The sequence below is a fragment of the Camelus ferus genome, chromosome 7 (assembly GCF_009834535.1).
Source record: "Camelus ferus isolate YT-003-E chromosome 7, BCGSAC_Cfer_1.0, whole genome shotgun sequence".
NCBI classification, from domain to species: domain Eukaryota; kingdom Metazoa; phylum Chordata; class Mammalia; order Artiodactyla; family Camelidae; genus Camelus; species Camelus ferus.
In genome coordinates this window covers 9,272,640-9,295,539 of record NC_045702.1, presented here as the reverse complement: position 1 = coordinate 9,295,539, position 22,900 = coordinate 9,272,640, and the positions used below count along the sequence as shown (strand labels likewise).

The 22,900-nt window shown below is 37.3% G+C and overlaps 3 protein-coding genes across 6 annotated transcripts in view; 1 reads left to right on the top strand and 2 right to left on the bottom strand.

The window, feature by feature from the left end:
- The window catches only part of CPA2 (carboxypeptidase A2), a 36,722-nt gene extending 33,078 nt beyond the window's left edge, over positions 1 to 3,644 (bottom strand). The window contains 1 exon segment of the mRNA XM_006184746.1: positions 3,624 to 3,644. Coding sequence (XP_006184808.1) covers positions 3,624 to 3,644 — 21 coding nt within the window.
- A 1,951-nt stretch (positions 3,645 to 5,595) lies between these two features.
- SSMEM1 (serine rich single-pass membrane protein 1) lies at positions 5,596 to 12,087 on the bottom strand. The gene is made up of 3 exons (XM_006184707.2): positions 11,840 to 12,087; positions 8,033 to 8,087; positions 5,596 to 6,429 (listed from the first exon to the last, which is right to left on the bottom strand). Exons 1-3 carry the CDS (start codon positions 12,020 to 12,022, stop codon positions 5,933 to 5,935), a joined length of 735 nt encoding a protein of 244 aa, XP_006184769.1. The 5' UTR covers positions 12,023 to 12,087; the 3' UTR covers positions 5,596 to 5,932.
- A 2,037-nt stretch (positions 12,088 to 14,124) lies between these two features.
- Positions 14,125 to 22,900, top strand: part of TMEM209 (transmembrane protein 209) — a 28,354-nt gene continuing 19,578 nt past the window's right edge. Inside the window, exons 1-6 of one of the 4 annotated variants that reach the window (XM_006184708.2) lie at positions 14,125 to 14,225; positions 15,129 to 15,265; positions 15,422 to 15,480; positions 16,205 to 16,336; positions 16,801 to 17,039; positions 20,650 to 20,848. In XM_006184708.2, coding sequence (XP_006184770.1) covers positions 15,129 to 15,265; positions 15,422 to 15,480; positions 16,205 to 16,336; positions 16,801 to 17,039; positions 20,650 to 20,848 — 766 coding nt within the window. In that variant the 5' untranslated portion in view covers positions 14,125 to 14,225. The other 3 variants (XM_014559287.2, XM_032483335.1, XM_014559289.2) reach the window with 3 other exon arrangements.

Here is a 22,900-nt window from a genome sequence, read left to right as displayed (position 1 = left end):
TATAAAATGCAGCCCTTCTTTACACTGAGGCCTGCCTATAAATGTACTATTCAGTTGATAACATATTAGATACTAAAAACAAAAGGGAGGGGCATTTTCTACCTTTTGTCTCCTTCACTACCCCTGCCTGTTTGTGCCTGATTTTTGTTTCCTCTAACCCTCCCATGCACCTCTGTGACCACATGTTTCTGACAGATAGAGAATATCCAGGTGGCCTGGTACTTGGAAACTTGTCAGACGTTATTCAAAGCAATAAAGAACACATCATACAAGTCTTTGGTATATTGTTACAGGGAAACCCTGTTTAGAATTCACTAATTGGGAATTTGTGATAATTTGAGGAAGGGCTGGCTGAAGTTAACCTTTGTACTATCTCTGGAAAAAAAAAAGGGTTCACTGCACTTCTGAATAGTGTAAACAAGATTGGAAAGGGAATAATTATCTACTTAAAAGAACCAGTTGTTTCGAAAAGCTTTAGAAGTATCCTTTTACATACAAACAGGGTAATTATGATTTAAACAAAGGCAGGCCTGTTTCTAAGGCTTCTTTGAAATGTCAATTACAAATTACTCTTGTTTATTCACCAAGGAAAAACCCACCCCTACGTACCAGGCAACAGTTGGTTAGCTCGCTTCCACTTATTCTATTTGAAAATAATAAACCTAAAGTTCTTTTAAAGCTGTATAATTTAATTCAGGCTTTTCACTAATCTAGACAGTTGGTCCATCCTGTAGTGTGGGTGAAGCTTTACTAATTACTAGCATACAACAATCAGGAATGCTTGGAGTGACACCTGCCTTCACTAACTTAGTGGAATAGCTGGCTAATACAGAAAACCGACAAAGAAAACTACTCCAGTGGCTTTTATTTTCTATCCTACCACAGTAAAAACCACATTTTGCATTGACTGCAACTCAATACACACACAGTGAAACAAAAACAATACTTATCCTTATTATGTGTGATACTGTGTTATTTCCTATTTATTTTTTAATAAATGCTAGTCACAACCCCCTAAATTGGTTTCACAATCTATTAATGGGTCGCTGTTTTGAAAACATTACCCTAGAATTTGTTGGGAGATGGTACTGCTTTGTGAGAGAACGGGGTGGTGGTGGTGGTCCGCAGCAAAGCACATTAAAAAAATTCCAGGAAATAAAAATAGAATCTGGGTAATAAAATAAAGTCTAACCTTTTCTTTCTTTTCCTCTGCGCTTAGTCTAGTTTCACTTGCTCATAGGGTGCCAAGTGTAGAGACCTCACACGGGGCACTTCAGCCGAGACTCCCTCGTGCAAAATTCACCTCAGCTTGGCGGGCGACACTACGACTCAACATGGCGGCGGCGGGCCACACTGTGACTCAACATGGCGGCGGCGGGCCGTGTGCAGACGCGCCCAGCTGCGCACTGCGATCTGGCGCTGTGAGCGGAGCGGCTGCGCGCGCGCAAGTACTCCGCCCCCTTCCCGTCTAAGGAGAAATGTGCAAAGCAGCCCCGCCCTTGGCGAGTTGGGAAGAGCCTGCGCTCTGCAGTATGAGCTCGCACATCTCCGTTCTTTGAGCAATGATATAAAGCTTTCCTTTGCTTCTTTTTGTTTGTTTGTTTTATGAGGGGGAGGTAATTAGGTTTATTTATTTATTTGAATTTGGAGGAGGTACTGCGGATTGAACCCAGGACCTCGTGCATGCTAAGCATGTGCTATACTACTTAAGCTATACCCTCCTGCTTTCCTTTGCTTCTGAACCAAACTCAGTCTCTTTCTGTTGACTCCAGTGACACTGGGCAGGAGGACCCTTGTTGGGCTTCAGAATTGGGAGGGTTGGTAACTGGGGGAAGAGCTGTAGCTATCCGCTTTTCTTGATGGCATCCTCTTCCATTCTCTCAAATCTTTGGCCATCAACCTCACTGCACTGGTCACTACTGCCCCTTGTACCTCAACATTCAGTACAAAGCTCATTCCTACCTTCACCAACCTTTACAACTAAGTTTCCATTTCCCCTCTTTTCTTCAAAAAAAGTTTTGAAGTTTCAGACTTTTGAGTTTTCTGAGTTTCTGCCTGATCTACCGATAGTTGGCCAGCCTTAGTCACTGCAGATGAGACAAGAGGATGCTATAAGGTCTCTCCACTCAACAGTGTGAGCCCTCCCCTGCTTTACTTAACTGCTCCCTTCTCTGCTCAGTTTCTGATTCTTGGCTCCATTTTCCATTAACAGTCCTTCTCTACTCTCTGGACTCAGTTTGGTTTTTGGTACTTGGTATTTGGTCTCTGAAGTTCTTATCTAATTGCTGTCCATTAAGAACATTGATAATGCATTGTCATCATAGTAAAAACAACATCTCTGCGATCAGACAAAACCCAAGGCCCAGTTCCCCAAAACTCACCAGCTATATGACCTTGTGTATATCATCTGATTTCCCTGAGCCTCAGTTCCATCACCCATACAATTGGAAAAATAACTATTTTGCAGGCTTGTGAATTAATCCTTATAAATTAATCCTTATAAAATGCTTACTTCAGTGCCTGGCATATAGCAAGCACTCTCTAAATGTCACTTATTATCAGTATATTGTTACTGTTATTACTGGCTTAATTTAACCTACTGGCTCATCTCTCCTCCCAACCAAACACCACCCAGTCATGGAAGGCAGAGGTTCCAAGTTTGAGACTGTCTACCATGTAGCCAAAGCTCCCAGTTTCCCTATTCCCCAAACCTTCTCCAAACACCTCCTATGTATATACTCTCATTCTTCGCCACATTCATCTCAGTTAGACCCTTCCCTGCACCCACAGTTCCCACCTCACAGTTCCTGACAAGAATTGTCATGTTTGACGTAGGTGGACACTGCCACAAAAGTCAGTTCTGATCATTTAGTTGTGTGGATGGACCACAGATAGGAATCAAGCCCAAGAATTCCATGACTCCCCTCAAGCAAGCTACGCAGTTTCCAATCTTCTACCACAAAACCCAGAGGTGGTCCAGCTTGTCCCATCCAGCAAGGAGAGACCAAAGGAGGTACTGTTATGCAGCCCAGTGACCTGACCCTGACAGCTCACACCAGGCTCTGCATTCAACCAACACCAAGCCACGACTAGTGTTTGCAGCCCCAGTTTCATGAACTATCTCCCACCTCATGTGTTCTGTACCTCGCTCATTAATCCAGTTTCGATTTGCCTGGCCATGATTTTGCTCTTTATCCTACCATGTCCTTGTCCTATTCCTTTGATTCAGTGTATTTCTCTCCGTGGCTTTGGCTGTCCTCCCAGCTGTGTTTGGGTCTGTTTTCAGTTTAATGTACTTACAAATTACCCTAGTTAATCCCTTCATATTTATAGCCCCTGGTTTAATTCATCCCTGTTTCCTTCTTCCAGTGGGCAGCTATCTCCCACTCCCCCAACTCTGATCCATTCTAGCTCCATGGATGAGACCATGAAAAGTAGCAATCTTTGACATAAATGACTTTTTGGAGAATAATTCATTGGTTATATTCTAGATCCACAATCAAAAAATTTGGGGCATGGTCTCTTACTCTATTATCTGGAAAATAGTCATTGTCCTTTTCCTGATGAGATTATATCAGCTTGGGTATCACTTATGGCTGTGTGGGAGGTCATAACTGACTTACCTTGAAATCGGGATCTTCCATCTTCAGAGAGTAATACTAAGATCACAGTAATTAAAAGCCTAAATTTGAAATCAGACAGCTTAGGTCTAAACTGTGCCCTGCAACTTACTACCGTATTTTGAGCTTGTTTTTGTTTTCGTTTTTTTAGTTTGGGGTTCTTCATTGTTTGTTGTGGTGCTATTTAAGTAAACAAGATAACAAGCATCTCGATCATATCAAGTTAGACATATCAGAATCATTCACTAAATTTTAGATAGTGGTACCTGCCCTGCTTTCGCTGCCTCTGCTCTCCTCAGTTCCTCCTGTTTGCATTCAGGAATCTTTGCATATTGATTCCACTGCATTATATATCTGTCATGTTGTCTGGCACTGTGCTGGGTCACAGAGATGCAGATAACAAGTCGTGGACTCTACCTTTAAGGGTGGGTAAATATATATATATAAAACTTTCAAATAAATACATTCATTAAAGTGTTAAGGGTGCCGAGATAGAGAATGTTTCAAGCATTATGCTGCTTATCCCTGGAGCACAAGGGAAGGCATAGTGAGTTCTGCCTGGGGGGATGAAGTGGAGGAGGGTATCAGAAGTAAAGGAAATCATGGAAAAGGTTAATGCTTGAGTTGAATCTTGAAGTTGTTCTGCTATCACTTGCAGCCTCAGACCTGTTCCAATCTGGAGGAAGTCTAAATAAGACAGTCTCCACAAATAGGCTCAGAAATGTCACCCCATGTCCTGGATTCTGCTGGCCTAGTTCTGATTGCTGGGGCTCCCACATTACCTCCTGGATCTTTTTGTTGCCAACACTTAAGGAACTTGAAATTATCAGGAGTGACTCCTGAGCCCAGTCATAGCTCTGTGGTATCTCTCCCAATACGCCATAAAAGGCTTAGTTCTTAGTAATAAGCTGAAGTCTTTATCAATGTAGTACCCAAGTCCTTCCCCAACACTTAAGCCCTTCTTTGAACTCCAGCCCAGTTACCAGAGGCCCTGCTTCTTATCTTGTCCTTGCCAGCCCTCTTCTCTGGAATCTGGGCCTTGTTTTATATCCCAGCTGGGGTTCTGCCACCCATCTAGAGAATGATCTCCAGAATGGCCACCCATCTCCTGGGCCTGCTTGAATTCCTCACTGCTGGGGTCCCCACTTAACTGGAAAACCCAACCCCAGCTATGTCTGGATGGTGGCTAACTTTCTTTTTTTTTTAATTTTATTTTTTATTGAAGTGTAATTAATTCACAATAACTTTAAATAAAGACTCTTTCTTGGACCAAATTGTCATCAGGTTCCTCTGAGCCCTCTACTCAGCCAGATCTCAACCTTGGTCCCCATCCTGTCTTTGGCTGCCCAGCCCAGTTTTAGCAAGAATCCCGTGAAGCAAGTTTAATGAGAGTCCCCTACTCTTGATATCTGATCATCCTTGACATCTGATCAAGTTCCTCATCCTCCACCTTTGATGTATAAGTCCTTGGTCTGCCTTTATCAAGAATTCTGCTAGGTCAATTTAGCAGAAATTCCCCTACCCTTAATCGTTCCTCTTAGTAATTTTCCATCCACTGACCCCCTCACCCTGCTCTTTGGCTATAAATCCCCATTTGTCTTGCTGTATTTGGAGCTGAACTTGATTCCTCTCCCTAACTGCAACAGATTGGACCCCTGTTATAAAAGTCTTGAATCAAGTCTTCTTTACCATTTTAACATGTGTCAGAGTAATTTTTTCTTTAACATTATCATGCTCTTTGGGCAGTAACCACAGACAGCCCATGGTCCAGATGCCATTTGGTCTACTCTAGGAATCAGGTCTCATTCCAGGCTCTTGAGCTCCTCCTCACCAGCCCCAAGCTGACACATGTGTATCAATACAGTTCAGGTAGAGTCACCTTATGGATCTATAAAATAGGGGTAAATTCTAGTCCAACCAACATTACCTAATTCAGTCAATCAGATAGTCAAAACATATGAATAAATTTAAATGGTTTCTAAACATAAATATATTTTCAAAGAGCTTCCTTACTTGTATTACAGACATACACAAAATACTCAAGGCATAAAATATCTGTCTTGTGCTCTTTTGAATAAAAGATCGCAGTGGATGCAGATCTTTGATGTTCCAGTGATGCCATAAAAAAAATTCACTGGCCTGTTCTTGGACAAAGAATTAGCTGAAATTTTACTGCTGGGGTTCCAAGTATGTTTTTGTTGTTAGCAGAGAGACTTTATTGTAAAAGCCTCCTCACCTAGAGCTCTGGTGATTGTTCATGTTTTATTCATCTCTTTCATTTGGCTTCAAGTAAGATAAGGACTTCATAAAATTCAAAATTTACTGAATTTTGTGTTAATCTCAGGTCCAGAATTTTCCTCTTGAATATCTCCCTTCATCGGGGTTGTTATTGAAGCGCTTTGAAGGAAATGGCGGGTCAACCATTCATTGGTTCTCATGGCTTTGCAGTGGAGGCAGGGCCTTTCCCTGATTTGGTAACCTCCCATACTCCTTTGCCTCTGAGCTATTTTTCTCTTCTTAATACTGGCTGGTGATGGGTGGTGTTCACTTTCACTCTCCTTCCATGAGGAGGCTCCCGAGTTGGATTCTTCACTGTCACACTCAGTAGTATCACTGTCATGTTGGGTCTGATTCACCTGGCTGAATTCAGAATGGCGCCTCGCTCGTCTTTGTTCAAGATAGGCACTGACCAAAGCCACTTCTGAGTCAGTTACAGGGGTAAGTTGGCTCTGCTTTGGCTTTTTCAGCACTTGCAAGGAATCCCAGGCACCATCTTTGCTTTGCCGCTTATAGAAAATATCTTTGCTTGCTAACAACAATGAAACAAATCAACAAGTTAGGCATGCTGTTGGTTACTATAACTTCATATTACCTAAGGAAGCCTATGATGTAGGCTCACTCTTTGCTGCCATTTGCCAAGTCACCACTTTTCTCCACTCATTTGCAAGTGTTGGCTGCTAATTTCACTTCCCAGTACCATACCAGAACTCCTAAAGACCAGAAAGGTCAAATAGATGCTTGACATACTATTTTTGAAGTTTCATGGACCCCTGAAATAAGATCAAAGGAAAGGTCAACAAACCTTTCCAGAGAAGGATCTTTTTACGTTTGTCTTGACTGACATCTTAACAATTCGAGTGTGTATATGAATGTGATTTGGATAGCAGAAAATTTAAAAGGATCTTCCCTTTATACACTGGTGTGCTGGAGTTGGCTCATACCAGCCAGCTTGCAAGAACTGATAAACTTTCAGGAATTTGCAAGATGGTTGTTAAACACACAGGTTAGTAAAAATTAAGTTGTACAAACTTACCACTAAATCCATTTGTTACAAATAAACAGAATAAGTACTCAAAACTACTCACTTCCTAAATTATTTTACTATGTTCATTATGAGGTATGCGCTTGAAACTACTATTAATGTCTGTTGTCTATGGATACTGGAAGTACTATGTAACGATGTGCTACTGTGTGTCTCTTTCCAACTCCCACGTTCAGTGACATCATGTTGGCAACCTGAAATTAGTTTTGGGGGGATAAAAATCAACAAGCACTAAAAATCAGGTCTTCATTTATGGTTCTGTTGATTGCCTAGACTTAGAATAATGGAGAACATGTTACTAACATAGATTACATTTAAACGTGTCATGACTATAGCCACTGTATTGTGAATAGCACCCAAAAATGAGGAAATATTCTTCCAGAGTATGCTAAAACTATTATCCAACTCAGCAAAGAAGTCTTTCACATCATTAACAACCGAGTTAAGTTCCATCATACACCTTCTAGTTTCTTTCATCTTATTCCTTAACTTAAAGGACAGTTACATTCATATCGGAACTACACTCATTCATCAGCTGCAGCTATAGGTTGGCTAAGGATGAAAGGGTCTGGCAAAAATCAAGGAAAGTATTTTGTGAGAATCAGTGGTCTATATGGAATTTACCATAAAGTGTATTATATATTGTATTACTTGTAAATCGTGTGATATACATCATTTATATTAATAAAATTTTTAAAACAATATACACACATATACACACACATTTTTGGAGAGCCAGTTCTTAAACATTTATCAGCACACCACTGCTTATAGGTTCTTGGAAAAGATGTCACATATAACTCATAGTCCTGAGGTACCCTAACGATAAATGTGTGTGAAAGGCAAGCTCTGAGAAGACAGATTGCTGAGGAATGAAAGAGAGCTTGAGTTTTACCTACCAGTAATTTGTACCCTCTCTCGCAGCTCTGCAGAACTAACTAAGCTAGCCTTCTGAACCAAAGCAAGCTGCTCTGGGAAGGCTGCGAAGTCTCTATAACACTCTTGGCTGTTTATCTCTGCTTTTTGCTTTCCACACACAGCACGTATTTCTCTCATCATAGTCCAATATCAAATATGCATTGGCTCTCACCTTTACTTAGTGAAGTGCTTGTCCCATTGTCTTCATCCTTTTTCTTCTCAGACATCTGTTTCAGAAATACAGATTAGTAATAGTCATCTCAGTTGGTTGTTTTTCGCTCATGTTTGTTAAGAAACACTACTGCCTTAGGCCCTTTGACAATGTCTAATTTTAAAGTCAGTGCAGTTCAATAAATACTTATTGAATTCCTATTACAGTGATCCAACGTCTGCTGCCCATTAAGAAGCCCGGGCTTTGATAGCAGGATCTACCAAAATGTTTTGAACCAAGCAAAATGAAACAAGACTTGAGAGAAAGTAATACTGATGAGAAGCTATAGATTATAAAGTTCTCCTGTACTCACTGACATTATAGAGAAATACCATTTAAATATCACTTAAAAACAGATGTGATAGCATACTAGGATTAGTTTTAAATTAGTTTTTAAAGGACATTTTATCACGTCACTTTATGATAATTCTTTAAGATCTTTATCTGAATTCATAGACTTACTATATCCTAAATCCTTTGGAAACTTTCCTCCAAAATGCAACCATAATATATTATATGTGAATATGGCAATCAGAAGAAATACATTTTTTAAAAATAATTCCAGTTTCAAATATTCTGCCTCAATACTCCATAAATATATATTTGTCCCATTTTTCAGATGAGCAGACCACTTTTTGATACTGAAAATGGTTTTGCCAAAAGATACAAATACAAAGAAAGCAACTCTTTCAGAACATATCAAATACTTTAGAAATATTCATAACACTTTGGGCACATCATAATTCTGGGAATCTATCACCAGGAAATAAACCCCAAAAGAGAGAAAGTTTTGTGTACAGAAATATTCATTCCAGTGTAGTTAAGATAATATAAATACAAAATTCAAAAGTAGGCAATGGTTAAATTATGGTAGAATCATACAGTCATATAATATATAGTTGTAAAAATTATTATAATAAAAGTACATCATAACATGACATAATAAATGTTATCATGCTAAGTTAAAAATCAAGATGCAAATTCATATATGCACTTACTAAGTTAGCTAAAAATATGAAAAGAAAAAAGGCTAAGGGATGTATACAAGTGTTAGCAATGGTTGGCTTTGAGCGGTGAAACTGATTTTTTTCCTTCTAATTCTTCAAATTGCCTATAATCAGGGAAAAAATGAATTTATGTAGAAAGTCAAACTGCCTTTAGGTTGAAAACTGCCATATATGGGTATTTATAACTGCAAATTAAGATCCTTGCCTCATTCCTTTTCTAGTATCGGTTCTCCACAATGGTAGGCACGTTTCTCTAACAAGGTACCTTTTTGCTTTCAGGGTTACCGAAATATTCTCTGAAAACTTTAAGAGTGGAGTCTTCTTTTGGGTTACCTCTTTTAAAAAACTATTTTGGGGGGGGCTTTATTTTAAATTTAATATGTATAGGGGTGATTATTAAAAGATTAGAAGTTTATAAACCTAAAAAGTTAATAGTAGCTTATTTCTACACAATTTGGAGTGGTTTTTATTTTATTTTTTCTACTTTCCTATAAGTCCACATTTTCTATAATGGGTACTTTTGTCATTGAGAAGGGAAAGTGTTTTAAGACACTTATTAGGTTCTTATCTTTTTCATGGAAAGCTTCCATATTTGACTTGATGTCAAATCAAAATATAATCACAAAATCAAAAGAAAGATTTTGCATCAAGCTAAGTGGACTCATATGAACTGTGGTTACCAAAAGCATTTTAATAACCATCTTTGCGTGTGACTCAGTTGAATCAGAATAACAGCAGTGCCTGCCCTGAGGGGTAGCGTAGAACAGTGGAAAGATATGGGCTATGGCTCTGCATTTCTGCCATTATACAACCCTGATTCTACCGAGCCACTGAACACCTCCTAAGCTCAGTTTCCACATATGCAGAAAGAGGAGCTTGGACTGGTATTGTCTGGGAAAATTCCAGCACTATCAGCCTAAATAAATATTAAGCAGATATATAAACTAAATATAGCATATATAATTTCTGAAAGCAAAAGGGTAAATGCATCTTTAAAAGTGGCAAATCCAGAGATCAGTGTGCTTTGTGTTTGAGGATAATTACCACTGTATTTCCATCATGCTTTTACCATTACTTCAAGGTTTGTAAATAAAGGTTCATAGTTTAGCAGAGAACATGTAGTTCAAAGTGAAGGAATAATTCCATCCTTTTTGACTAGCTCTCATATGGTTCTCAGATTTCAAATCTGGGACTCTTCAGAAGCTACCATAAGGGTAAAAAGTGAAAGATGAAACCTCTAAGATAATTAAGATTTTAATCAGCACTGAATAGATATAGGTCAACATTTCAACTATGCAATGAAGCAAAAAAAATATGGCAGGAAACCTGGATCTATTCTCCTTTGTGTCATAACCACTCATGTGACATTGGACAAGTCACTTAATTTCTTTGGGCTTTATCAGTTTAAAAAAAAGGAAAGATACTGAAATCTTACTTGCCTACAAGGAGGCTGGATGGTATGCTCTCCTAAGGTCCTTGAACCTCGGGGTTCTATGACTCCAAAGAGCTGATGCAAGCAAGGGAGCAGAGAAACAGCTTAGACCTCTTAAGTGGTCTTCATGATGAAATTGCCAAGAATCAATTTCAATTTTTTGTTAATTTTTTAAAGTAGTTTTTCTTGCCAGACCAGACAAATTCAATGTACTTAGCTAGGGAGTCTAAGACATGTATAAGCTATCACTATTCTAAATCTCCTTTTGGCAAAGTGTCTACCTTAAGCATTTAGACTTAGATGAAACTTCTTCTTAGGCAAAGGCGGTGATGAGGGGAAGAGTCTTTGATTATTATAATGGAATCCAGCTGGCACAGACATAACAAACCTCCTCCTCTCCATCTAGAGCTGATACAGCACTCAGTCTAGCTGACCACTGGCAGCACAGAGCTCTGGCTATAATGCTAAATGGTGGTGGTTTTATTAATCATCAGCCTGGTATTAATGGCCAGCAAGGATTCCATGTCAGCAATTTAGAAGAGCTTCGTTACTTATAATATGTTGGAGCATCACAGCCCTGATTAAGTGGGCAATCTCATTCTTTAGAGGATGACATTTTCTTCTGCTAGTAGGTGGTCTCGAGTGGTGACAGTAGTTCTGTATAGTTCTGCATCTTATTCTATGTGGAGAGTGTATTGCCTCATTCTAAAAACCCAAAATCCTACAACATGTATCTATAAATACAACAGCTTCTGTATCTTTGATTAGAATTACGTGGCTGCAAAAGGAACTTGGATATCATTAACCAGTAGGGAAGTTTTTTCCAGCATTACGTAGCATATGGACAAACTGCAAAAAAACCTAAATGTCTCAGAATTGCAGATTTGTTATGGTGCAACCACAAGACAAAATTATGCAGTCATTAAGAGTGCTGCTGTGTGAATATAATTTGAGAAGTGTTACAATACAATATTAAGCTGAAAAAAAGCAGGATATGAAAACATATACAATATAATGCCAACCATCTAAGATTAAAGATAGAGAGATGAAAAGAGATATACTGGGATAGAGAAAAAGAAAAAAAAATAGAAGAATACACTCCAAAATGTTAACAGTGGTTATCTCTAGGAAATAGGATTATAGTGGTTTAAACTTTCTTTTTCATCCTTTTCTATCTTCTTGGATTCTCTAGAATGAGACTGCATTATTTTTAAAACCAGAAAACAAACTTTTAAAAAGTATTTTCATCAAAGTAAAGTGAATTTATTTTATAGAAAATCCCCTAGTATACAATAAATAAATTATTTAAAATGAAAAAGGATATCCTACCCAGACAGAAGCCCGAGAGAAGAACATCAGGACCAATATAATGACAAAATACCAAAGCAGGAAGTTCCCTATTGTCCCACAAGAGTCATCCTTCCGGCATTCATAATCTTGATTTGGAATGGTAAAACTTATAGGTATAGGGGGAGGATCCACCTCCCAAAATAAGGAAAAAAGGTCTCCCATGATGGCTTCTTGCTTTGAAAATAAAACATGCTCAAAGGGATGAAGATGACCGGGAAGGACTTCACTCCGTGTTTATGACAACTTCCTTGGCAACGTATTATGACCTATACTTCAGTAACTGTGACAGGAACTGACAAACATTTCTTGGATTTCTAAGTTTTTGGAAGATTTATCTAAATTACTTCTATAAGAGTTTAAGGTATTTTCCCCATACCTCAATATGGTGCATTCTGCTTCAATTTTTTTTTTTTTTTTTTTGGTCCTGAAACTTGTATATGCTTATATCTTCTTTAAATACCCTATTCTAATGTCTTTAAAATATGTCTTTGAGGTATCCATTCTTTTTTTCAGTCTCTTTGATATCTACTATATCACTGCAAATTCACATACATAGTTCTAATATGTTATAGAAGGAATTATGTTCCCCCAAATGCATATATGTTAAAGCCCTAACCCCCAATCTGACTCCAATTGGAGATACAGCCTTTATAGAGGTATTTAAGGTTAAATGAGGTCATGAGGATAGAGCCCTAATCCAATATGACTGGTGTCCTAATGAAAAAAGGAAGACACACCAGGGATGCCCAAGCACAGGGGAAAAAGCCATGCAAGGACACAGATAGAAGGTGGCCATCAGCAAACCAAAGGAGACAAGCCTCCTCAGGAGAAACCAATCCTGCTGGCACCTTGATCTTACACTTCCAACCTCCACAACTGTGAAAAAATTAATTTCCCTTGTTTAAGCCACCTAATCTGTGGTATTTTGCTGTGGCAACCCTAAATACGTCTAATTTAGGCAGTAGAAATATTCCTTTTTAATCCTTCAGTAAACGCATAGTAATTTATAGATTATATTAAGAAGGAAAACATAGATGTGCTTCTTGTGAATTACATCAAAGGTACAATTGCTTCCTGAGAAAGAGCCAGACATGGGTTGGAGAGGAATCTGCTATTCAAATTTTGACTGTACATTTGAACAATTTTCAATTTCATCTCTAAATCTAAACTAGAGCAAAATACCATTGTTGCTAAGGCAATCTAAAAATTATAAAAATTCCACTTTAAAAAATCGGTTGGATCTTTAAGAGCATAGCATACCTGTGGATTTTCATTAATATACAATACCACAAGGAAACTTTATTCTCTTCTGTTTGACCTTAGAAGCATTTTAGGAAAAATTTTGGCCATTGGGACTTACATAATGTAACAATCCACTAGCTTATTATGACATGGCATTATGCTTTTATTAGAAATACAGTTCTCTGCATCCCCCATGTGCAAGTCCCCGGACCCTGCCCTCCTAGACCTTGCCTGTCTGCTGTAGGCCCGTGACGCCTCTTCCAGGAAGCTCGCGGGGATCCGGGCTGGGCCTGTCGCGCCTCCTCGGGGTTCTCCACGCCCCCATCGCCTGCCTTTCTCTGCACCTGCCAGCCTCCCCCGGGCTGAGCTCCTTGAGGCAGTAACCAGGGAAGCTTTTAATTTCATATCCCCGTGCGTGGTTCAGCGGCACATTTGTAGGCGTTTGTATTTGTTAAATAAAACCAAACTTAACTCCCTAATGAACATTTTCCTCAGGATTAAAAGTTCTTCCAAAGAATATTCAGAAGTAGAGATCGTTTTTTAAAAAAACCTCAAAATCACTAACAGCTTTAACAAAATATTTTTTGGTTTTTCTTGTCAGTGCTGCACCTTCGTTACACGGATATTTAAGAATTTACATCGGGTCAGAACATCTAATTTTTTTTTTTTAACACAGTGGTGTGAGAAATGCTTTGTCATTGCTGATGGTGTCTGGACACATATCAAGTATCCTGTATCCTACAATTAGCCACTCTGCTTAATAAAAATCTGCTTTAAAATGTGAGCCCCTAAATGCCCTAAGAAAGTTAAAATCATGTTAAAATATAGAAATTCAGCTTGTTATAGTTATTACTTTTTACTGCAGGTTCAGAGCCTGGTCTGAATTTTTGCTTCTCAGCCTTCTTCTGGCACCTGAGTGGGAGCCACAACTCCGAGAGCTGTTTCCCTGGTAACGCTCCTAGCCCCTGTCCCTCCCCAACCTTTCTCTTCTCGCGAGAAGAGATAGTCCCGTCCTTCCGGTAACTGAAGCCCCGCAAGCCAGTCGCCTTCACGGTAGCGGCAGGGCTTCGCGCATGTGCAGTGGAGAGTGGCGCGAGCCAGCCGCTTCCGGCCGAAGAACACGGTGCGTTTTCGGGGTCATCTTTGTGCTTCCTGGACGCAGAGTCCACGCGGGCTGTGGGAGTTCCGCGCCTGCAGAGTTGCGGAGGGTCCAGCCAAGGGGAATGTGGCCAGACCTCCCACTGCCTGTAATGGAAGGGAGGAAAGAAGGAATAGGAGTTGCTAAAGTTTGTACTGGGACAGCCAGGGAGGGAAACTCTCCCCAGACTTCGGGTAGGGTTGCGGGAAGGCTACTGCTCTCTGTGATACGATTCCATATAGCTGGAACAAGTCTTAAACTTGTTTGCAAGAGATGAGGCTTAGCAGAACAAAGGAAATACAAATTCAAGTGGGAACCCAAACTGCACACTCTCCCCACTCACCCTTATCCCTTTCCCATCATAAGTACTTGCCCTTCTAAAATTTAAATTCTTATACTGTATCAGCAACCCAAATGGAGATCGCTGGCGTACAGAGTTGTTTAAGATCATAGTTAATGGCTTCTGCACGAGGACATAGGAGGAGAGTAATGCTTAAATGTTACTAGGAATATTTTCTCCCCAAAACTGAGTGTTTTGAGTTTTTTTATAGCCCTTGGCATAGTCCTTGTGACATATTCCTAAAACACAATACAGCATTATTGCAAACAACCTCTAACCCTTAAATCTCAAAGTAAGGTATTTTTATTTATTGCCAGTTCTCTGCTGATTACAGTGTGGTGCCAATGAAATTATAACTTAGGGTTTCCTTTTCATATTCTAATATTAAAATGTAAAAAAAAACTTGAAAAGACTTTAAAAATGAGGGAAAGTATATGCAATTTTTAGTTAGTTTTAGTGGACATAAGTTTGATAAATGGAGAAGTGGGGGGTTTTTTGGTTTTTTTGGGTTTGTTTTTTTTTTACTAATTTTTGTGCTTTTTGTGTAGATGCAAGGGGAGTCAAACCCTAGTGCTTCCCTTATTGACAGAACCATCAAGATGAGAAAAGAAACAGAAGCTAGGAAAGTGGTTTTAGCCTGGGGACTCCTAAATGTATCTATGGCTGGAATGATATATACTGAAATGTAAGTTAATTAGCCAAAAAAAAAAAAGTTAAAATTTGAGAAACCAGTGGTTGGTTCCACAGGTTGTATGTTTGTTTTGATCTTTGGTGTTTGGTTGTTTTTTGCTTGTTCGTTTGTTTGTTTTAAGATATTGAAAAGCCTTTCTAATATTTTCAGGACTGGAAAATTGATTAGTTCATATTATAATGTGACATACTGGCCCCTCTGGTATATTGGTAAGTAATTAATTTTCACTGTGGTTTAGAGTTACTACCAATGAAAAACTGTTCAATTTAATTCAGCTTAGTTTTCATTTCTTCATTCAACAAATATCTGAGTGCCTGCTATGTTCCCCAAACTGGGAATACAGCATGGTCTCTGCCTCTCATGGAAGCAATATTCTAGTAGAAGAGACAATCAAATTAATAAACAGTACAATTGCAGATAATCATGAGTTCTGTGAAGTGAAGAAAAGTAAAGTTTGAGGGTGATAAGATTTATAATTGTTACTCTCCCTGAAATGCCTTTCCTCCTTTTCTACATTTTCACCTTTCAGGACCAAGGAGATTTCTTCTCCATTGATTCCCCACCTCAGTTTCCTCGGTCTTCCTTTCTGTCTGCTCTTCAGTAGTTCGTGGGTATAAAGGGTCCTATGGCCATTACAGTAAATTCCGAAGTCTAATACACACATTAATCTAAAGTCTGTGATAGACAGGTGGTATGGCAGGTAGATGAGCAAGAGTTTTGGAATCTGCATACCTGAGTTAGAATCATGGCTTCTATAACTAGCTGTGTGTGCTTGCAAAAGTCACATGACTTTTTTACAACTGTTGATCTTTAAAATGAAGGAGAAAATGTTTATTGTAAAAAATTGTAAGGATCAGTGCTATGATTGGTTTTGTTTACCCCCTTTAAATTTCCCACCTCCCTTAAAGAAAATAATAAATTGTTCTCTTCCAGAACTTGCCCTTGCATCTCTCTTCAGCCTAAATGCCTTATTTGATTTTTGGAGGTATTTCAAATATACTGTGGCACCAACAAGTCTGGTTGTTAGCCCTGGACAGCAAACACTTTTAGGGTTGAAAACAGCTGGTAAGTGTTTTATATCTTTTGCAAAGGCAGGGAAAAGGTTGGTAATAAATCTTTCTCGATTTAATTTTCCCTTTTCATACACTCAGCTAGAAGGGACTCCTAAGGCCATCTGGTTGAACTAAATTAAACAGGTCTATAATAAATTGTCTTAAGACCAATGATTATCATTCCTGTTTATATAAATTGAATGGAACTGACATTCACCACCTCATGAAAGTTTGTTCCATTGATGGATTATAGTTAAAACTAAGTGAATAACTTTTGCTGCATTGAAGCCACTTTCTTATTTTGAACTCTATGGAAATGGTAAACAACTAATTTGTATCCTTTGGTAATAAAACTGTACATAATTTAACAACCAAATCACTCTATTACTTGCCCATTTCCTGAAAGAAAAGAGTCAGTTCACTAAATCTGTTTTTATAGAAATGCTGTTTATACGTACACTTGTTTGTTCCTTCTAGTTGTACAGACTACTCCTCCACGTGATCTGGCAGCAACCCAAATCCCTCCCTCTCCACCTTCTTCAATTCAAGGTCAGAGTGTGTTAAGTTACAGCCCATCTCGCTCACCCAGTACCAGCCCCAAGTTCACCACCAGCTGTATAACTGGATACAGCCCTCAGCTGCAGGGGCTGTCATCAGGTGGCAGTGGTTCCTATAGCCCTGGAGTGACCTACTCACCTGTCAGTGGTTATAATAAGGTAATGACTCTTTTCTCTCAGCCAGTAACATTACTATTTTAGAATTGGGAGTTTTGAATTGAAAATCATCTAGTGAGTGGAAACTCCTCTTTTATCAATGAAGCATCCCAGGAACTGTGGGTAATTGATTTGCCCAAAGCACCTATTTAAGAGCCAAAAATGGAACCCAGATTTTCCGACAATAGTTAGAAGTTCTTTATACCGCATCTTAAAATGAAAGAAAAGATACGGATTTTGCAAAGATAATGAACTGAGGCAGACCATTTAGGATCTTTCTGCAGGGTCTTTAAAACAAGTTGAAACAGTGGTAATTTTTTACTTTAGTTTCCTTTATTCATGTTTTCCCTCTTTCTTTGATTCTTTATGTGAAATTTTTGTATATCCTTATAGAAGTTTAATGCTTTTCATCATGTTGAAGTATCTTCTAAGCTAAGAACTGAGATTGTCATGTTTTTGACTCTTGAGTATAGACACTCTCGATGGAATGATTGGAAACCTTTATTCCATCTCCCATGGTAAAGTGGGCTTTTGTTCTGATTTTTATGCTTCATAGAAGCAAAATCGACAAATTTGAAATTGTGACTCCTGCCTGAAGCATAAGACTATAAAAGAGGCATTAAAGGGGGGATGAGCATATTTTCAGATGTTCTCACTGGTTGGATTAATACCTCTTATAGGTACTAATTAAATGAGGAATGTCTGGAAATGAAACACAGTGAAACACACTTGTGTACCCTTGCCCTTTTACATAATATTTCATTGTAATGAAATTCCATACTACTGATTACCCAATGATAGTTTTGCAAGTAATAGAATTTAGAAAATTTACTACAAGTATTATGAGAAAATATTATGAGGATAATTTATAACCCATAGATAAATTAAGATTTTAAAATAGTTTGTTTTCATGGGAAAAGTACCATTTGATCATTATAGAATGTTAGGAAACTAGAAGAAAAATCACTTATCATCCTAGCACCCAAACATAATTTCTGTTTAATGGCTACTTAGTACTCATCTAGTGGGTATACCCTGGTTTATCCTTGAATATTTAAGTTATTTTTATTTCTAAAAAACTATTATTAATCTGTACTAGTTAGCTCTTTCCACAAAGTTTACAACATTGCTTAATTATCTTTTTTCTAGATTGTAACCGCCCTTAGTACAAGACTTTGTGTTTTTTATTCATCTTTGTTTCCTTAGTACAGTGTATGGAATATAGATGGTATAAAAATGTCTATTGAACCAAAGTAATACTTTGGAAAAGTTAATGAAATGAGTAATTATTTTTCTGGGGAAAAATGCTAAAATTGACTAAGTAGTAGAATACCTAATTATAAATCAAGAAAATTTTAATACTATTAATCAAATACATTCACAGAACACATTAGTTTTACTATTGAGTAAGTTTTACTATTGAGTTCTTTTAAATTTTCAAGAAGCAATTACTTTTTAAACCTTTGATTATGGAAATTTTCAAACATGCCTAAAAATGAAGGGACCAGTACAATGAACTCCTGTGTATCTATTTCCCATCTGCAGCAGTTATCAACATTTTGCTATTACATGAACAGATCATTCTGACCCTATAAAACATGTTACAAGTGTACCTCTAGGGTCAGAAAACCGGAAAGAAGTCCTGGTATGATCCTGAGCAAGTTACCTAATCTCTTATATCTTGTTTTTAAAATTAATACAATAATATTTATCTCACTGAGAGGATGAAATAAGATGATGAATATTAAGTGTAAAATATTATGCCTGTTGAGCAAAAATAAACCAGTTAATGAAACAATAGCCCAAATATTGTCATAGTATATATAAGGATTTAATATGTTAATTGAAATAAAAGAAAAATCAATTTGGAAGAGGATTAACATTTTTATTTTCAAACAGCATTAAACAGTTGGAAGATTTGTTAACCCTTAATTTATTACAAACTAATATAAATTGATCATGAAACCCCAATAGAAAACCCATAATTTATCAATACCAAAAAAAAAAGAAACCCCAATAGAAAAAACTTGTCAATGTACTGGAGTAGCCAGGTAATAAAATAGGTACCAGCAGCCAGCTGTTTTAAAGTGTTATGAGGAAACACAAATTAAGTGTGCATTTTTTAAATTCTTGCATATCATATAAACATTTTTAAATAGTAATGCTGATGGACACATCCAAAATAGGTACTCCTATCTATTAACTTAGTATAACATTTTCATTTAATAGAATAGGAATATGTATTTAAAATGTCCATATATTTTGATCAAATCATTTCAGTTCTAGGAATCTCCTAAAGGAGGTCATCAGAAATTGAGCAAAAATTTATGTACGGAGATGTTAATCATAACATTATTTACAGTTAACCAAAAGTTGTAGACAATCCAAATGTCTAGAATATGAGACTGTAAAATAAACTATGGTATATTTGTACAATGAAATGTTATACAGCCAGTAAGAGTAATATTTATAAAGGAGTTTTAGAGAAAAATGCTTGTTAACTTTAAAAAAAACAATTTAAAGCTAAAGGATGTTATCTCAATTATATAAAAACAAAAATATATTGACATATGTACATGTAAAGATTTGAAAATACACAAAATGTGGAAAAGGATTATAGTATCTCTAGGTGGTAAAGTTATAAGTATGCCTTATTTTCTTCATGCTTTCCATTTTTAGAAATAAGCTTAAATTACTTCTTTGAAAAATAGACTTTGTTTTTTAGAAAAGTTTTAGGTTTACAGCAGAATTAAGAGGAATGGAAAGAGGTTTTCTGTATACCCCTGGCTTCCCGCCACAAGAATAGCCTCCCCCACTATCAACATATTCTTGCTCCAGAGTGGTACTAAACAGATAAGCCTACATTGGCGCATCATTATCACCCCGAGTTCATAGTTTACATTAGTGTTCACTCTTGGTGGTGTACATTCTATGGGTTTGGACAAACATAATGACATGTATCCACCGTTTGATACCATTCAGAGTAATTTCACTGCCCTGAAAGTCCTTTGTGCTCCACCTGTTCATCTTCCCCTGACCCCAAGCTCAACCCCTGGCAACCTTTTTCCAGAATCATACAGTATGTAGCCTTTTCAGGTTGGCTTCTTTCACTTAGTAATATTCATTTAAGATTCCTCCATGTCTTTTCATGGCCTAATAGCTCATTTCCTTTAGTGCTGAATAATATTCCATTGTCCAGATCTACCACAGTTTATCCATTGACCTACTGAGGGACATCTTGGTTGCTTCCAAGTTTTGGGAATTATGAATAAAGCTGCTTATAAACATCTGTGTGCAGGGTTTTGTATGGACATAAATTTTCAACTTTGGAGAGTAAATATAAGGAGCAAGATTGCTGGATGGTATGGTAAGAGTATGTTTAGTTTTGTAGGAAACAGCCAAACTGTCTTCTGAAGTGGCTGTGCTATTTAACATTCCCCCCAGCAGTGAATCAGAGTTACTGTTACTCTACATCCTCGCCAGTATTTGGTGTTGTCAGTGTTGTGGATTTCGGCAATTCTAATTGGTGTGCTACTTTTTGAAAATCAAAAACCAAAACAAAAATAAATTTCAATTAAAGCAAAATAAAATAAAGTTCTTTTATTTTGTATAGTTGTCCAGCTATAGTCCCTCTCCTTCTTCATACCCTACCACTGTGGGACCAGTGGAGAGCAGTGGATTGAGATCTCGCTACCGTTCTTCACCCACCGTCTACAACTCCCCTACTGACAAAGAAGATTACATGACAGACCTGCGAACACTGGATACATTTCTTAGAAGTGAAGAAGAGAAACAGCATAGAGTTAAGCTGGGTACATATATATATACATTATATTTAGATCTAATGTACATATTTTTGGTGTCACTTTGTTATCCTCGACGTATTATTTTTATTACTTTGATACCTGGACATAAAATGTTTAGGTCTTTTACTAATACACCTTGTGTAGCTTAGGAAAGAAAAATATCTTGTTTTAATATTTGTGCAGTAAGAATTAAGTTGACCAAAATTTAAGGAGTAAAATATAGCTGAACTAACAGAAATCTTGAACCTTTCATCCCCGTTACAATTGAAAGCTTTTTCATATAAGTTATAATTTCTGTTTAAAAGTTGAAGCTGTAAAATATTTTCGAAGTGATGTATAGCAAAGCTTGTTGAAGTGATAGTTGTCTCCCTTCAAGGAGTCTTTGGAAAGGCTGGTGTGGCAGGGAAGGGTGGAGAGAGCGTGAATTTACTCCAGTAGTGCTGCCGTCTTCCAGAACATTTTTTAACTTGCCTTTAGTTTACCTTGGGAAACGATGTTAGCAAATCTTAATCTGTTTGGGGTGGATTTGATTATTACAAAGTCAATTATTTGAAACCAAATTAGGTTATTGAACCGAGTAATGATTTTTCCCCCTCAGGAACTTTCACAAAAAGCACATTAGGTGCTAAAGCATGGCCACAATGAGGAAGCCAGTTATTGGACCATGGCTCTTTGTGTCACTTGAAATCTTTATATTGATTTTTAATTTAATTTTGCCTGAAAGTGCCAGAAATGTCAAAGACACAAATCAATATTACCTTGTTATTTGTTGATACATGCTTTTTCTTCTTTTTAAAATTTGACATATTTCAAGGATACCGAAAATTACAGAGTAGGATACAAAGAACCCTATGTAACCTTTATGTATCTTTGTCATATCCAGATTATTTTCTGACTTCCATATTTATTTCCCCTTTGATCTAGAGGAGTCATTTTAAAATATTGTTTGAAAGTATTATTGGTGATTGGTGTTGCTTTTAATTTCCAAACATGTGAAATAAAAGGCTTTGTTATCTTTTTTTTCCTTAAGTGAATTGTACTGTGACTAGAGATTCTGATCTGTACGCTATTAATTTTTTAATATTTTTTGAGACTTGCATTTAAGCCTGTTATATATGACAACTTTTTAATTAATGGTTCTTGGTGTTTTGAAGAGAATGCATGGTCCCTAAATACTGGGCTCCATATTTGAGTCAAGCTTCTTGATGGTGTTCTTAAATTCTTTACCTGCTTGATCTGTTAGTTACTAGGAAAGTGTGTTAAAGGCTCCCATTGATTGTTTCTCATTAAATATCTCCTCGTAATACTGTCAAATTTGCCAAATATACATGAGATTTTGTTAAGTGCATGTAAATTCAGAATTGTTAATATCCTTCTGGTCAGTTATTCCTCTTACCTTTATCTCTTAGGTTTTTTGCCTTCAAGTCTGTTTTGTCTGACATTAACACAACTATAGTAATTTTCTTTTGGTTAGTGTTTGCCTTGTATATCTATGTCCATCTGTATGCTTTTAACCCTTCTGTGCCCATAGGCTTTAGGTAAGTATTTTGTACAAATTAATTTGTAAATTTCAATAGTTACTTGTGGGGAACTAGTTTGAGGCTATAAGCATCCTGTTCCTCATCAAATTTTGACTTAATAGATTTAACATCCTTTCTGGATTCTTTTCAAAATTAATTATCACTGTATTGGTTGTCATAGTGTATTTCTAATACCATCATTCCTTCTTTATCCCTCTTATATTTTCTAAACTTAGTGGGGGGTAGGATTTTACTATCTTAACCATTTTTAAGTATATAATTCAGTGGTATTAAGTACATTCACATTGCTGTGCAGCCACATTTAACATTTATTTGTTGTCATTCTACTATAAGAGCTTTCTCTTCTCTCCAGTTAGGTCATTTATTTTGATAGTTAGATTGTCTCAGATTTGGCTAGTGTGATCGTCTGGCTTCTGTGTTCTTTTGACAAGATGCATCATTCTTTGAGCACTTTTTTTTTTCCTTCCCCACAAGATATTCCAGGCTCCTCTTGTATTTTCCCCAGCTAACCAGCTCT